The 17,894-nt window shown below is 42.0% G+C and overlaps 1 protein-coding gene across 1 annotated transcript; it reads left to right on the forward strand.

Annotated features, from left to right (window-relative positions):
• Window positions 1-11,505: 11,505 nt before the first annotated feature.
• On the forward strand, window positions 11,506-15,188 carry LOC112207946 (ras-related protein Rab-6C). Its single transcript, XM_024353927.3, has one exon. The coding sequence runs from the start codon at window positions 11,954-11,956 to the stop codon at window positions 12,716-12,718; it is 765 nt and encodes a 254-aa protein (XP_024209695.1). The 5' UTR covers window positions 11,506-11,953; the 3' UTR covers window positions 12,719-15,188.
• The last annotated feature ends 2,706 nt before the right edge of the window (window positions 15,189-17,894 follow it).

The raw sequence follows: 17,894 nt of genomic DNA on the forward strand, positions 1-17,894 counted from the left end.
AATGGCCTTCTTTGTCTCTTTTGATCTTTGCTGGTTTAAAGTCTGTTTTATCAAAGAGTAGCATTGCAACCCCTGCCTTTTTTTGTTTTCCATTTGCTTGGTAGATCTTCCTCCATCCCTTTATTTTGAGCCTTTGTGTGTCTCTGCACGTGAGATGGGTTTCCTGAATACAGCACACTGATGGGTCTTGACTCTTTATCCAATTTGCCAGTCTGTGTCTTTTAATTGGAGCATGTAGACCATTTACATTTAAAGTTAATATTGTTATGTGTGAATTTGATCCTGTCATTATGATGTTAGCTGGTGATTTTGCTTGTTACTTGATGCAGTTTCTTCCTAGCCTGGATGGTCTTTACAATTTGGCATGATTTTGCAGTGGCTGGTACCGGTTGTTCCTTTCCATGTTTAGTGCTTCCTTCAGGAGCTCTTTTAGGGCAAGCCTGGTGGTGACAAAATCTCTCAGCATTTGCTTGTCTGTAAAGTATTTTATTTCTCCTTCACTTATGAAGCTTAGTTTGGCTGGATATGAAATTCTGGGTTGAAAATTCTTTTCTTTAAGAATGTTGAATATTGGCCCCCACTCTCTTCTGGCTTGTAGAGTTTCTGCCAAGAGATCTGCTGTTAGTCTGATGGGCTTCCCTTTGTGGGTAACCCGACCTTTCTCTCTGGCTGCCCTTAACATTTTTTCCTTCATTTCAACTTTGGTGAATCTGACAATTATGTGTCTTGGAGTTGCTCTTCTCGAGGAGTATCTTTGTGGCATTCTCTGTATTTCCTGAATTTGAATGTTGGCCTGCCTTGCTAGATTGGGGAAGTTCTCCTGGATAATATCTTGTAGAGTGTTTTCCAACTTGGTTCTGTTCTCCCCGTCACTTTCAGGTACACCAATCAGACGTAGATTTGGTCTTTTCACATAGTCCCATATTTCTTGGAGGCTTTGTTCATTTCTTTTTATTCTTTTTCTCTAAACTTCCCTTTTCACTTCATTTCATTCATTTCATCTTCCATCACTGATACCCTTTCTTCCAGTTGATCGCATTGGCTCCTGAGGCTTCTGCATTCTTCATGTATTTCTCGAGCCTTGGCTTTCAGCTCCATCAGCTCCTTTAAGGACTTCTGTGCATTGGTTATTCTAGTTATACATTTGTCTAAATTTTTTTCAAAGTTTTTAACTTCTTTGCCTTTGGTTTGAATTTCCTCCTGTAGCTCAGAGTAGTTTGATCATCTGAAGGCTTCTTCTCTTAACTCGTCAAAGTCATTCTCCATCCAGCTTTGTTCCGTTGCTGGTGAGGAACTGCATTCCTTTGGAGGAGGAGAGGCGCTCTGCTTTTTAGAGTTTGCAGTTTTTCTGCTCTGTTTTTTCCCCATCTTTGTGGTTTTATCTACTTTTGGTCTTTGATGATGGTGATGTACAGAAGGGTTTTTGGTGTGGATGTCCTTTCTGTTTGTTAGTTTTCCTTCTAACAGACAGGACCCTCAGCTGCAGGTCTGTTGGAGTTTGCTAGAGGTCCACTCCAGACCCTGTTTGCCTGGGTACCCACAGCAGTGGCTGCAGAACAGCAGATTTTCATGAACTGCAAATGCTGCTGTCTGATCGTTCCTCTGGAAGTTTTGTCTCAGAGAAGTACCTGGCCGTGTGAGGTGTCAGTCTGCCCCTACTGGGGGGTGCCTCCCAGTTAGGCTGCTCGGGGATCAGGGGTCAGGGACCCACTTGAGGAGGCAGTCTGCCCGTTCTCAGATCTCCAGCTGCATGCTGGGATAACCACTGCTCTCTTCAAAGCTCAGATGAAAATGCAGAAATCACCCGTCTTCTGCATCGCTTATGCTGGGAGCTGTAGACCGGAGCTGTTCCTATTTGGCCATCTTGGCTCCACCCCTCCTTATAACTTTAAATATACATTTTACCCTAGCAACCGTAGTACCCATCACCCTACTAGTATTTGCTCCTGCAAAGCCACAGTGGGCCTTGCCTTACTAGTTTCAATTTCCAACACATATGGCTTAAACTATGTGCATAACCTAAATTTACTTCAATGCTAAAAGTTATCATTCCAACAATCACACTGCTACCAATAACATGACTCTCTAAAAATCCTATACTCTGGATCAATATAACCACTCACAGCCTAATTATCAGCTTTATTGCCCTATTATTCTTTAATCAATTCAACAACAATCTATTCAACTTCTCATCAACTTTCTCCTCTGATCCCCTAACATCACCCCTTCTAATCTTAACAGCCTGGCCATTACCTCTTATAATTATAGCAAGCCAGTATCACCTCTCCAGTGAATCCCTCCCACAGAAAAAGCTCTATATTTCCATATTGATCTCCCTACAAGTTTTTCTAATTATAGCATTTACAGCCACGGAACTAATTATATTTTATATTCTCTTTGAAGCTACACTTATCCCCACCTTAATTATTATTACCCGCTGGGGCAACCAACTAGAATGCCTCAATGCAAGCACATATTTCTTACTTTATACACTAGTAGGATCTCTCCCCCTACTTATTATACTTACTTACACCCAAAATATCCTAGGCTCACTGAGCATAATAACATTTAATACCCAACAACTATTAATTTCCTGATCCAACAACTTTATATGGTGTGTATAATGGCTTTTATGGTAAAAATACCCCTATACGGACTTCACCTATGACTTCCTAAAGCCCATGTAGAAACTCCTATTGCCAGTTCAATAGTACTTGCAGCAGGACTCCTAAAACTAGGCGGCTATGGCATAATACGACTTAACCCTTATCCTCAGCCCCCTGACAGAATATATAGTCTATCCCTTCCTCATGTTATCCTTATGAGGTATAGTTATGAGAAGCTCTATCTGTCTATGACAAACTGATCTAAAGTCACTTATTGCATATTCCTCCGTAAGCCATATGGCACTTGTTATTATGGCTATCCTTATTCAAATCCCCTGAAGCTTTATCTTGCAATTATCCTCATAATTGCCCACGGACTTACTTCGTCCCTACTTTTCTGCCTAGCAAATTCAAACTACAAGCGAATCCACAGCCGAATCATATTACTCTCTCGAGGGCTTCAAACATTATTTCCACTAATACCCTTTTGATGGCTTATAGCAAATTTTACTAACCCTGCCTTACCCCCCTCCACTAATCTAATAGGCAAACTCCTCGTAAGAGTGGCTTCACTCTCCTGATCAAATATTACCATTATGCTTATAGGATGTAATATATTAATTACAGCCCTTTATTTCCTTCACATGCTTGTCACAACACACCAGTGAACACTTACTTATTATATTAACAGTATTAAGCCCTCCTTTACATGAAAAACTATATTAATATTTATACACCTTTCACCTATTCTCCTATTATCTCTAAACCCTAAAATTATTATACAGTCTATACCCTACAAATACAGTTTAATCAAAACGTGAGATTATGGATCTAATAATAGAAGTCTGCTTCTTCTTATTTACCAAGAAAGTGTGCAAGAACTGCTGACTCATGCCCCCATGCCTGACAACATGGCTTTCTCAACTTTTAGAGGATAAGAGCTATCTGTTGGTCTTAGGAACCAAAAATATTGGTGCAACTCCAAATAAAAGTAATAATCACGTATTACCATAATAACCTTAATCTCCTTAACCTTAGCAATTATTATTACCTTCATCAACCCTTACAAGAAGAACTTGTACCTATATTACGTAAAAATAGCTATCACATGCACCTTCACCATTAGCCTCATTCCCACAAGACTATATCTACAGACCAATAACCCATCATCTCAAACTGATATTGAATAACAATCCAAACCCTTAAACTCTCATTAAGCTTCAGACTACTTCTCCATAATGTTTATTCCAGTAGCACTATTTGTCACCTGATTATAGAATTCTTTATATGATATATAAAGTTAGATCCTAATATTGATCAGTTTTTCAAGTATTTACTTATTTTCCACACCACAATATTAATTCTAGTTACCGCCAACAACCTTTTTCAACTTTTTATTGGATGAGAAGGTGTAGGAATTGTGTCTTTTCTACTAACTGGCTGATGACATGGCTGATCAGATGCTAATACAACAGCCCTGCAAGCGATCCTACATAATCGCATTGGCGATATTGGCTTCATTTTAGCTATAGCCTGATTCCTCACATCCTCCAATACATGAGAGCCTCAACAAATATTTATCCTAAATCCTACCCCCGATCTTCTTCCATTAATTGCTGCTTCTCTTAGCAGCAGCAGGAAAAACAGCCCAACTTGGCCTCCACTCCTGACTTCCTTCTGCCATGGAAGGCCCAGCCCCTGTCTCAGCCCTACTCCACTCTAGCACTATAGTTGTGGCAGGAGTGTTCCTACTTATTCATTTCCACCCCTTAATAGAAAATAATGTGTTAATCCAAACCCTTACACTATGTCTAGGGGCTATTACCACTTTTTTACAGCAATCTGTGCTTTAACACAAAATAATATTGAAAAAACCGTAGCACTCTCCACCTCAAGTCAACTAGGCCTTAGAATAACCACAATTGGCATTAATCAACCACACCTAGCATTCCTACACATCTGCACCCACGCCTTTTTCAAAGTTATATTATTTATGTGTTCAGGATCCATCATCCACAGCCTCAACGATGAACAAGACATCTGAAAAACAGAAGGACTATTTAAGACTTTACCCCTTACTTTCTCCTCCCTTATTACTGGCAGCCTAGCACTTATGGGTATGCCCTTCCTCACAGGCTTTTACTCTAAAGATCTCATCATCGAAACCGCAAACACGTCATATACCAACGCCTGAGCCCTCTCTATTACTTTCATTGCCACTTCCCTAACAAGTGTCTACAGTATGCAAATTATTTCCTTTGCCCTAATAGTACAACCCCACTTCCCAACCCTAATAACATTAATGAAAATATTCCTTCCCTAATAAATCCAATTAAACACCTTATAATTGACAGCATCTTTGCTGGGTTTCTCCTCACCAATAGCATTGCCCCTGCTTCATCCCCACAAACAACAATAGCACCTCATTTAAAACTTGCAGCCCTAGGTGTAAACATCCTAGGGCTTTTACTGGCTATAGAACTGAGTTCTATAATTAATAATCTTAAAATAAAACACCCATTACAAATATTCAACTTTTCTAACATATTAGGATTTTACTCAATCACAATTCACTATATAACCCCTCACTCAAGCCTATCTATAAGCCAAAACCTGGCATCACTTCTATTATCTAATTTGACTAGAAAAGTCCATACCAAAAACAATTTCACAAACCCAAATCACAGCCTCTGTTACTATAACTACTCAAAAAGGCCTAATTAAATCTTATTTCCTCTTCTTTTGTTCCAACCTTTTTGAGTTTACTCTTAAGTATTTAATCTGTTGCCCTGAGTAACTTCAATTATAATATCAACACCAGCCAACAATTCAACCAGCAACCACCACCAATCAACACCCACAATTACAGAAAGCACCTGCACCCACAGAATCCTCATGAACCAACCCTGGCCCCTCACTCTCAAAAATTACTCAACTTCCCATACTACTAAAATTAACTAGAACCACCAGCCCATCATACTCAGCTATTCATCAAATTAACACCAACTCTACTGCTAAACCCAATAATAATGTTCCTAAAACCTCAATGCTTGATCCCCACTCCTCTGGATATTCCTCAATAGCCATCGCCGCAGTATAGCCAAAAACAACCATCATCCCCTACAAGTAAATCAAAAAGACTATTAATCCCATAAAAGCCCCACCATAATTTAGTACAATAACGCAACCCACAGCACCACTAATAATTAACCCTAAGACCCCATAAATTGGAGGTTTAGAAGAAAAACCTACAAATCCCATAACCAAAAGAACACTTAATAAGAACAAAGCGTATGTCATTATTCCCACATGGATTATAACCATGACTAATGATAAGAAAAACCATTGTTGCATTTCAACTATAAGAACACTAATGACCATAATACATAAAACAAATCCACTAATAAAAATCATTTATTATTCACTCATCGACCTCCCCACTCCATCTCATATCTCTATATGATGAAACTTGGGCTGACTTCTTGGCACCTGCTTAATCCTTCAGATCATCACAGGGTTATATCTGGCCATACATTACACACCAGATACCTCAATTTCTTTCTCTTCAGTCGCCTATATTAACCGAGATGTGAACTACAGCTGAATTACCCGCTTTTTTCACACTAATGGTACTTCAACATTCTTCATCTGCCTCTTCCTACATGTCGGCCGAGGCTTATATTATGGCTCATTCATGTATTTGGAAACCTGAAACACTGGCATTATTCTCTTGCTTACAACCACAGCAACAGCGTTTATAGGCTATGTGCTTCCATGAGGCCAAATATCATTCTGAGGTGCTACAGTAACCACAAACCTAATATCAGCTAGTCCATATGTCGGGACTGACCTTGCCCAGTGAATCCGAGGTGATTTTCAGTTGACAAAGCCACTCTTACACGATTCTTCACCTTCCATTTCATCTTACCTTTCATCATTATAGCCCTAACAATTCTCCACCTTCTATTCCTTCACGAAACAGGGTCTAATAACCCCTCAGGAATCTCATCACACTCCGATAAAAGAGACCCTCTTCCTAGGGAGGCGGTGTGGGGGATTGGCCAGAGTGGTGGGAAAAACTACAGGGAAAGGACACAAACCTTCTGAAAGGTCGGAAGTTTCTACAGAGCCCCAGGAGGAGAATAGCTGAAGGCAGCTGTTCTATAACCCTGAGGTAGAGGGCAAGGAGTAGCTACAAGGGAGTGTGGGGGAATTTTTCTTAAACGAGATTGTTCACTTACATCAACCAGGAACTGACCTTTGATCATCCGTGCGCCTGACATTCCCTGAAAGGGGAACAATAAATGTTAATTACCTACAGGTTGTGTTGGCTCCAGGTTTTCACCATTGTGCCTGCACTGAATAAAAGCAAGCAGCTCCAGCTTCTCACAGCTGCTCTCTGGCCACTGGGGCCAGGCAGTCACCTAGCTGCCTTACACTGCATGCCTGTGTCTGAGTACTCATTTCATCCATCAGCCAGGGTCTGTGGGACAGATCTGGCAAGGCGGCAGGCACTGTCTGTACAGAGGGAGAGGGTGGCATGTGCCTGTGGTAGTCTGTGTTGAGCGGGCTTAAGGGGCTGCGACCTTGATCCTTGTTCTCTCTTTGGATCAGGGTCTTGATTTTCCTGGAGACCCTGACCCCCCTGGAGAAGGTGACTCGGGTGTCTTAGGGAGGGGGAAGGGGAAAAGAGGGTGGGGCTTCTATGAGGAGCCTCCATGTGGCTAATGGGCTTGGGTACTGGGAAACTGGAGATATGGCAGGACAGGCAGGGGGATGGGAGGATTGGCAGTTTTAGGGGTGATGCCAGCCAGGTTGGGGCCTCCTCTGGCCTTGCTTCACCCCTGCAGGGCCGGGACAGTTCTAAGGGTGACTGTGGCAAGGATGGCGAACCAGGACAATCTGTGAATGACCAGTGACCCCACCACCCCCACTGAGCCCCAGCCTTCAGCCCCTTAGCCCTCTTCTATACCCACTCCTGAGAGGTCCCTTGGCTGGAGGCCAAACACACACCCATCCCAGTTCTTCTCTTCCTAGGCATTCCCTGGTCCTGCTGGGGAGAATAGAACCCCTGGGCCACTAGTCAAGTGGGTGAGTGAGGTGGGCTCTGGGACCTTGGGAGGCAGTCCCTAGGCCATGTGGTAGAGATTGGGCAATGGCTGGTGGGGCGGGCAGGGAGATGCCTGGTATCTGTGCTGTCCCTGATGTGTGCATGGCGACGGGAGGCATGAGCACATGGGTTTGAGTCTGTGACGTCCTGGGTATGTTGTTCCTGAGGTTTGGTGAACATGTTCTCAACAGCGGTGGTCATGTTTACTGACCAATCAATGGACACTGGTGGAGGGACTGGCCAGCTTTTCTGCTGGGCCAGAGGTTAACCTGGGCCTCCAGGTGGGGTGTGGGCGACTGGCTCTTCCCGAGATGCACAGACGCCTGTGCGTTTTCGAAACAGGACCTCTGCATCTGTGTGTGTGCCATGTGTGTGCAGTGTGTGCAATGCATCTATAGTATGTGCATGTGTGCAGTGTGTGTGTGTGTGTGTGTAGCACAGGAAGGGGAAGAGTGGCGCCTGGCTGCCCAGGCCTCATGTTCTCTCCCTCCGTCCCATTTGCAGGGTCTCACTGGCATGCCTGGTCCCCAGGGCCGATGAGGAGTAAAGCCCAGGTGAAAGAGAGGCTGCCCCTGGGTGCTGGAGCCTCCCCTCTGCCTTTCTGCCCCTCAGGTGCCTCTGTCTCCAGATGTCTACCCACCACCCCCATCCACGTATCCCATGTTGACCCCTTCTGGGGACAGGGGTTTCCTATAGTTATTGCTGCCCTGGGGCTCCCAGGCTTCGGGCCCTCCTCCCTGCCTCACCCCTTCCACTTTGAACCCCTGCTCCAATTCACATCCCCTCTGCTGCCTTTCAGGACACATTCCTTGTGTGCATTTCTGGGCCTCCAGGTGCTGTGGGTGCCTTGGGTCCCACAGGCCCAGCTGGTGCTGATGGTCTGAGGGGCTCTGGGGCCCAGTGTGAGTCACTGCAGGCGAGGGCTGGACTTGAGGAGGAAGGTGAAAAGCCCGGGGAGGAGTGCAATGTGGGGTGCTCCTCCCCGTCCCTGGGGTCCCCTCAAATCTGCAGGGTCAGCAAGGCCAACCTGGAGCCACAGGCCAGGCTGGGCCTTCCAGTCCTGTAGTGAGTGACTGGGATGGGGCTGGTGAGGGGTGAGGGTGGGCGCCCTGGGGCAGCCAGCTAAGGCCCTGCAGGAAGTGGGAGGCGATGGGAGAACCGAGTTTCCTCCTCTCTCTGGAGAGAGGGACTTCTGTCTCCCCAAAGGGACCCCCAGGGCTTCCTGGCTTCGGGAGCGATGCTGGAGCCGAGGAAGAGAAGGTGAGTGACAGACACATGGCCAGGTGTGTCTCCCATCACCCTCAGCCCTGAAGCCTGTGGGACTCTGAGGGGCCTGCTCTGCTCCAGGCCCCCAGCCACCAGGCCCCGGGGTCCCTGCTCAGTGAGGGCCACCCACAGACCCTGCACCCAGGGCATTCTCTGTGTCTTGGCCTTTCTCCCCCATCCACGTGACTCCTCCTGTGTTCCCCAACCACCTGCTCCCTTCTCTAGGGGCCACTCAGGTCTCACTGGACTGATTGGGTCCCCTGGGGGAGCAGGGAGAGAATGGGGATCAGGGTCTTCCTGGCCCTCAGGGCTCCCCTGAACAGAAAGGGAGAGGTGAGTACAGGGCCTGGTCCTGGAGGGTGGGGTGAGGGGTGGGGAGTGGGAGGATGGGGTTAAAACTCAGCTGTGGGTGAGGGAGCTACTTTTTAAAATTGTATATAGAGATGTGGTCTCACTACGTTGCCCAGGATGGTCTCCAACTCGAGCAATTCTCCCACCTTGGCTTCCCAAAGTGCTGGGATTACAGCATGAGCCACTGCGCTGGGATGACTTCTATTTTCTAAAAGCAACTCTACTGGGAGATTTATGCTGAGGAAAGTATGTGGTTATCAGACTCAGTGCCCATGGTGGATGACTTCTTTATTTATTTTTTTCTTTGTAGAGAAGGGATCTCACTTTGTCACCCAGGCTGGAGTGCAGTGGCATGACCACAGCCCACTGTAGCCTCGACTTCCCGGGCTCAAGTGATTCCCCCCAACTCAGCTCCCCCAAGTAGCTGAGAATACAGGCATGGGCTACCACAACTGTCTAATTTTTTTTTTTTTTTTTTTTCTGGAGACAGGGTTTTGCTCTGTCACGCAGGCTGGAGTGTAGAGGCATGATCTTGGCTCACCGCAACCTCTGCCTCCCAGATTCAAGCATCTCTTGCCTCAGCCTTGGGAGTAGCTGGGGACTACAGGTGTGTGTGGGTGAGTCTGGATGTGGGTGGGTGAGTGCAGGTGTGTCTAGGTGTAGGTGGGTGAGTATGGGTGTGTGTCTGTGTGTAGGTGGGTGAGTATGGGTGTGTGCGGTTGTGTGTGTAGGTGGGTGAGTATGGGTGTGCAGGTGTGTGTGTGTATGTGTTTACATTGTGGTATGTGTCTGTTGGGTGCCGCCATTAGGGATTTGGAAGAGTGAGGACCATAAACCTGTAAACATTTCTACATGCCTGCTCCACAAGAAGTGTACTAAGCATGGTCAAAAGTAACTAAACCAAGTAAACAAATTAGACATTAATTAAACTTAATGCTGGGCAGGAAAGAAGTATTCAAGGCCAGGTAAAATGAAGAAATATAACCAAATAAATGAAATTTTAAAATTAGTAGAATGAGACAGAAATATTTTTTAAAGTTTTTAATTTCTGGTGAATATCAGTATATAAAACTAAGAATTATATGGCTGTCAATTGACTAAAAACAGTACTTAAGATTTCAGCTAGTGAAGTAGCCATATATGATCTTCTAATTCCATTTTTCTGTCTCAAGAATGACTTGTTTAAATAATTTTTTTTGAATTGTTACATTGTCATCTTGAAAGAGCTTCACAAAACTTACATGAGAATCTGGATTGTCATAAGAGGTCTGAGTTTTTAATGGTATGTTCGTATTTCTGTTATGTACATTGATGTCAAACATTCATTTCCTGAGCTGTTCTCCAGAACACAATTTGACTTATAATGAACACTCAATAAATGGTTGGTTGGATAATCAAATCAACACCTTAGTTTCATCAATTTTCATTTCATATAAAAGTGACTGATCTTCTATACTCATCAATGAAACAGAGAGAGATGAGGGAGGGATAGCAGTGGAGACTAAGAGGATGACAAGCAGACCTCATTCTGCAGTGGATATCCTACACTCTCCACTTCTCAATGCTTGGAAACACTTGCCATACTAAAAAAAATTGGTATTTCCTAGGCAGAAAATGGGAGTTAAAGAAAGTCCATATTTCTATATTACAATAACTTACACTATAATACATGGACGACATACATTTCTAAGCTATTCACTTCATAGAAAATGCAGATACATTTAGGTGAGCAAGATGCAGGAGAAGGGTTAATAATCAGGCTGAGTGTGATTGTGAGATTCAGTCTAATATCTTGATACAATTCTTGTGTAATTGTATCAGTTAACATATCTGTTCAAATGCAAGGCGGGAGAGTTTTGCAGGAGCTCCTGAAACTTCCTGCATGATGTTAGGAGACAGGTTGGTCCATGTGATTAGGCCAGATGTGTTTGCTTAATTGTGGCTTAGGAAAGTTAGGTTTCTGACCTCTCACAGAGACTGGGAGATAGGGACGCTACATTTTATAAAATTTCTGTTTAATATATATTTAATAATACATAATATAGTCTTTACAATGTCAATTTTGTCTTTTTTCTAGTTTGCAATATTTTGTTTTCACCGCCCCATTGTTTTTAGTACATATGTTTTGTGTATTTAAAAAATGTGTTGAGGCGCCCTGGCTCGCCCCGCGCCAGAGGCTCGCGCACTCAGCAGGTTGGGCTGCGGCGGCGGCGATTGTGGAAGCCGAAGCGCCGCGCGTGAGAGGTCCCAGATACGTCTGCGTTTCGGGCTCCGCCACCCGCCGTCTCTCTCCCGCAGGTCTTGGAGCCGGGTGCGGAAGGAGGGAACGGCCCTAGCCTTGGGAAGCCAAAGCACACCCCTGGCTCCTGCCGACACCGCCCTCCTTCCCTTCCCAGCCGCGGGCCTCGCTCGGTGCTCGGCTACTCTGCCGGGAGGCGGCGGCGGCTGCCAGTCTGTGGAGAGTCCTGCTGCCCTCCAGCCGGGCTCCTCCACCGGCCCTTGCAGGGGCGCAGAGAGCTCGGCGCCCGCCCTTCCGCTCGCCTTTTTCGTCAGCCGGCTGGAGCAGCATCGGTCCGGGAGGTCTCTGGGCTGAGGCGGCGACAGCTCCTCTAGTTCCACGATGTCCGCGGGCGGCGACCTCGGGAATCCGCTGAGGAAATTCAAGCTGGTGTTCCTGGGGGAGCAAAGCGTTGCAAAGACATCTTTGATCACCAGATTCATGTATGACAGTTTTGACAACACCTATCAGGCAACAATTGGCATTGACTTTTTATCAAAAACTATGTACTTGGAGGATGGAACAATCGGGCTTCGGCTGTGGGATACGGCGGGTCAGGAACGTCTCCGTAGCCTCATTCCCAGGTACATCCGTGATTCTGCTGCAGCTGTAGTAGTTTACGATATCACAAATGTTAACTCATTCCAGCAAACTACAAAGTGGATTGATGATGTCAGAACAGAAAGAGGAAGTGATGTTATCATCACGCTAGTAGGAAATAGAACAGATCTTGCTGACAAGAGGCAAGTGTCAATTGAGGAGGGAGAGAGGAAAGCCAAAGGGCTGAATGTTAGGTTTATTGAAACTAGGGCAAAAGCTGGATACAATGTAAAGCAGCTCTTTCGACGTGTAGCAGCAGCTTTGCCGGGAATGGAAAGCACACAGGACAGAAGCAGAGAAGACATGAGTGACATAAAACTGGAAAAGCCTCAGGAGCAACCAGTCAGCGAAGGGGGTTGTTCCTGCTACTCTCCCATGTCATCTTCAACCCTTCCTCAGAAGCCCCCTTACTCTTTCATTGACTGCAGTGTGAATATTGGCTTGAACCTTTTCCCTTCATTAATAACGTTTTGCAATTCATCATTGCTCCCTGTCTCGTGGAGATGATCTATTAGCTTCACAAGCACAAAAAAAGTCAGCGTCTTCATTATTTATATTTTACAAAAAGCCAAACTATTTCAGCGTATTCCAGTGATAACTTTAAAAATTAGATACATTTTCTTAACATTTTTTTCTTTTTTAATGTTATGATAATGTACTTCAAAATGATGGAAATCTCAACAGTATGAGTATGGCTTGGTTAACGAGCAGTATGTTCACAGCCTGCTTTATCTCTCCTTGCTTTTCTCACCTCTCCCTTACCCAGTTCCCTATTTCCCTGTTCTTACCTAGCCTCCCCCCACTTCCTCAAAACAAACAAGAGATGGCAAAGCAGCAGTCCGACCAAGCCCACTGGAATTATCCTTTAATTTTACAGATACCACTTGCTGTAGGCTGTGGACCAAGATGTCCAGAATTATTCTTGAGCACTGATATAAATTACTTAGATCTTCTTTGAGGTCAGAATTCAGCGATCACGGTAGGCAGTGCTTGAATGAGAAAAGCCTCCTGGTGCATCTTCAAAATGAGTCCTAAAGAACATACTGAGTACTTATAAGTAGCAGAACATAAAATGTATTTCTGACTAAAACGAATGGTCCTTTCACATGTGCTTTATTAGACTCTGGGAGAGAAAATTAACCAAGTGCTTCAGAACAGGTTTTTAGTATTTAATTCTTCATGGTAAGATAATGAAGTTCTAATGAACTATTTCTCCCAAGGTTTTAAAATTGTCAAGAGTTATTCTGTTTGTTTAAAAAATAAGAAACCTCTTTAAGCAATAGATTTTGCTTGGGTTTTCTTTTTTAAAAAAATAATACTATGCAGGCAAGACACCGTAAAAGTTTAATTCCTTCCAGAAGAACCAGTGGAAGAATTTAAATTTGGCACTACGGTCAAAACTACTGAATTAGCAGAAATAACGATATCTAAAGCTTACCAGCAAGAGAACCCTCAGTAGAATAGCAAAAACTTTGCTCAGGACATTTGAGGTCAAATTGAAGATGGAAAGCGGAAACCATTTTCTTGTAAGCCCCTAGAGGCAGATCAGGTAAAGCATACATAGCAGAGGGAAAGGAGAGAATGGAAATAAAACTCAATATTATGCAGATTTATGCCTTATTTTTTAGCATTTTTTTAAGGTTGGGTCTTTCAGGCTGGTTTTGGTTTGTATGAGATCTGTATAGTTTAATTAACTAATGATTTAGTTTTATATTTAAGCTACGATTAATCTTTTTTCTTTGGTGATATTTCTTTGCTTTTTTTTAACAACTTTCAATTTTTAGATGTTTCGTTGAATCTATTTAGAGCTTCACCATGGCAATATGTATTTCCCTTAAAACACTGCAAACAAATACACTAGGAGTGTGCCCTTTTAATCTTCACTAGTTATTGTGAGATTGCTGTGTAAGCTAATAAACACATTTGTAAATACATTGTTTGCAGGAAGAAAACTTCGAGTTACAGGTCAGGAAAAGCCTGCGGAATTTATGTTGTAAACGTTACTTAACACAGTATAAAGATGAAAAGACAACAAAAGTATCTTCATACTTCCTCATCCCCTCATTGCAACAAAACCTTAAACTGGGAGAACCTTAGTCCCCTCTCTTTCCTCTTCCTCCTCCACTTCCCACTTATTGTCACCTTGTAATATTCAGAGAGCACTTGGATTATGGATCTGAATAGAGAAATGCTTACAGATAATCATTAGCCCACATACCAGTAACTTACACTTAAAGATGGGATGGAGTTATAAAGTGCTTTTATAATACAATATAATTGCTAAAGGCAAGGGTTGACTCTGTTTTATTTTGACATGGCATGTCCTGAAATAAATATTGATTCACTATGGCAGATGGTCATACTCTTTATTTGGAAGAAGTTGTGACTTCTGACATGGGGGTGATTGTCTTCCTACACTGTTGCATTTGATTCTTTTTATGTATTTTTTAAAAAGTAAGCAGTTATACTGCTTTTAATATTGATTGGTCTTTTTATTTGGCTTGGAGTTCTTCAAAGCAGTGAAGTGTGTTCATAGTCCAGATTTTTTTTTAGTAAACACAATTTTGCTGCCAAAAATATATAAATAAAACACAAAAGAAAACAAAAATTAAAAAATGTTGAAAATATTAGACCATCTCCCTTTTTACCACCTTCCCTTTTTACCTTTTACTGCCATTTACATCCACACATCCACACACACAATGCTATGCTATGTTTAATAGCATTTCCCTGATTACCAATATTAGGCATTATATATTGTCTATTCATGTTTTCATATTTTGTATAATGTCTATATCCTTTGTTCATTAAATTGTGTTATTTGTATTATTCTTTATATATTATTCTTTAACACATTGCTGTTTATATGTTGGTTATATTTTACATTTTCTTCTAGTTTATGGGAAGTCTTTTTCTTTTCCTAAGACAATCTATTGATAAATATAAGCTGTGAATATTAAAGTTATAATTAAAGTTATCAAATGTTTGAGATAAATTTATTCATTAGCTCTTTATGAGTTTTTGGTTTTTTTCAGGTTAAATGAAATAACTTCATTTTTTTGTTTTTTGATGTGAAGAATTTGGTGGAGAAATTAAAATTTCAGATGCAGAAAAAGAAGCAAGAAAATTGCTGGAATGACAGGCATGAGTAGATAACAGGTGTGATGGTTAATACTGAGTGTCACCTTGATTGGATTGAAGGATGCAAAGTATTGTTCCTGGGTGTGTCTGTGAGGGTGTCACCAAAGGAGATTAACAGTTGAGTCAGTGAACTGGGAGATGCAGACCCACCCTCAGTCTGGGTGGTCACCCTCTAATCAGCTGCCAGCGCATCTAGGATAAAAGCAGGCAAGGAATATGGAAGGGCTCGACTGGCTCCACCTTTCTCCCGTGCTGGTTGCTTCCTGCCCTCAAACGTCAAACTCCAAGTTCTTTCAGCTTTTGGACTCTTGGACCTACACCAAGGGTTTGCCAGGGGCTCTCAGGCCTTCGGCCACAGACTGAAGGCTGCACGGGTGGCTTCCCTACTTTTGGGATTTGGGGACTCAGACTGGCTTTCTTCCTCCTCGGCTTGCAGACAGCCTATCGTGCAACTTCACCTTGTGATTGTGCGAGTCAACACTCTTTAATAACCCATTTTATATATACATTTATCCTATTAGTCCTGTCCCTCTAGAGAATCCTAATACAACAAGACACAGCACCCAGTCACAGTAAGAGGGGTGGACATTATTTAGAAGCAAAGACAGTTCACCCATATGAAAAGGAGAGATAACAGAATGTAGGTATAGATATATAAAGATGAGCAGATGTAGAGACTGGAGATTTTGAAATTCTTGTCAAATGACCACTTTTTTTTACAAGTGAAATAGAAAATAAAGTCATCAGCAAAGAGTGAAGATGGGAAGGAGAGAAAATAAATATGAACTGTTACTCTGGGAAAGGATGAGAGTGAATGGAGCAGGGAATATTTTTTTCTGGGAAGCATAAAGACATGAGCTTTGTGATCATGAATTTCAGTTGAAACAAATCAACCTGATTCCCTCTTATTCTATTTTAAATTTCAGTTTTATTTATTTAAAAATCTGAACATAATATCCATAATTATAGTATTATACAGAAGAGTTTCACTGCCCTAAAATTCCTCTGTACTCCATCTGCTCATCCCTCTGTCCCCCATAACTCCTGGCAACCACTGATTTTTTTTTAACTGTCTCCATAGTTTTGCCTTTCCCAGAATGTCATGTAGCTGGAGTCATACAGTATGTAGCATTTCCTGATTGGCTTCACTCAGAAACATGTATTTGAGATTCCTTTATGTCTTTTTATGGCTTGATAGGTCATTTCTTTTTAATGCTGAATAATATTTAATTATTTGGATGTATTACAGTTCATCCATTTACCTAATGAAGGACATCTTGTTGGCTTCCAAGTTTGGCAAGTATGAATTAAGCTGCTATAAACATTATTGTGCAGGTTTTTGTGTGGACAAGTTTTCAGTTTCTTTAGGTAAATACTAAGAAGCATTAATGCTAGATTATATGATAAGAGTTTGCTTAGTTTTGTAAAAAGCTGACCAACTGTCTTCGTAAGTGGTGTAACATTTGCATTCCTACCAGCATCACCAGCATTTGGTGCTGTCTGCCTTTCACATTCATCAGGCTTAACCTTCATAATTTTGCTGCACTTACTTTTAAAATGAAAGTCTCCAATTCATCCCGTGCTTTGTTTCTTAAACAATCTTGAATGAGTTCTTTAAAGTCTAAAAATCTCCAGAAAATAAAAGTGTTAACTATATATTGAGAGCTGAAGGTTGCAGAGCAAAGGAGTGACACTAAATTGGTGATGATGTAAAACCTCAGCTGAAAAATTCTAATAGCTACAGAAGAGGTATGATATTTTCATATATAGTTCCTTCTCATTTACATGTGTAAACTTAAGAGAGTCAGGAGTATTGTATTGTTAGGAAAATCAGAGCACTTCAAAAAATTGTTGTTTATAATGTTTAGAAATTTAGACCTAACACTTTCATGATATAGACTAGAGTAGACTTAGCTAAACAGAACCATTTATTAGTCTGTTGTACATATTGTTTGTGACACATTTATTATATTATAAACTACAAAAGAATAAAATAATGTAAAACTACTTTGAGAGGGTATCTAATAAAAATAAGATAATTATGGGGTTTCTATTATCTACACTCAATTAAGACTAATATTTTTAATTTAAAAATGTTTTTTAAAGAATTCCTAAATGGTAATTGATAGTACATTACCTTGGTTTTTCTGATAAAAATCCTCGAAGAATAAAAATAATTTCTTCCCGTCTCTATATTACAATTAGCATAATTGAAATAATATGCTTCAATTGTTAGTAAAGTAACATTTATGTTTGGGGATCAATGAAGCTAAGCCAGCACTAAGAATTTTATTACTATTCCTCCACTACATTTCAGAGAGTTATTTCTTCACCCTTAAACATACCCCAATAATGAGTCTGCTAGGTCCATTTAGATTATCAACCCAACCCTAAAAGAAAGAAGATTTCCATTGGTTACACATTTCAGAAGATTGTTGTATCTTTGGAACATCTGCAGTCTCATCTTAATAAATTTCAAACAAGAGCACTGAGACTCCAGCCAATAGAACTATCTAATTCAGTCTTATTAAGATCCCAAAGA

This window comes from Pan troglodytes, chromosome 13, assembly GCF_028858775.2.
Source record: "Pan troglodytes isolate AG18354 chromosome 13, NHGRI_mPanTro3-v2.0_pri, whole genome shotgun sequence".
NCBI lineage: Eukaryota > Metazoa > Chordata > Mammalia > Primates > Hominidae > Pan > Pan troglodytes.

Coding starts and splice junctions, on each gene's coding strand:
- LOC112207946 (XM_024353927.3), top strand. CDS start 11,954: ATGTCCGCGGGCGGCGACCTCGGGAATCCGCTGAGGAAATTCAAGCTG.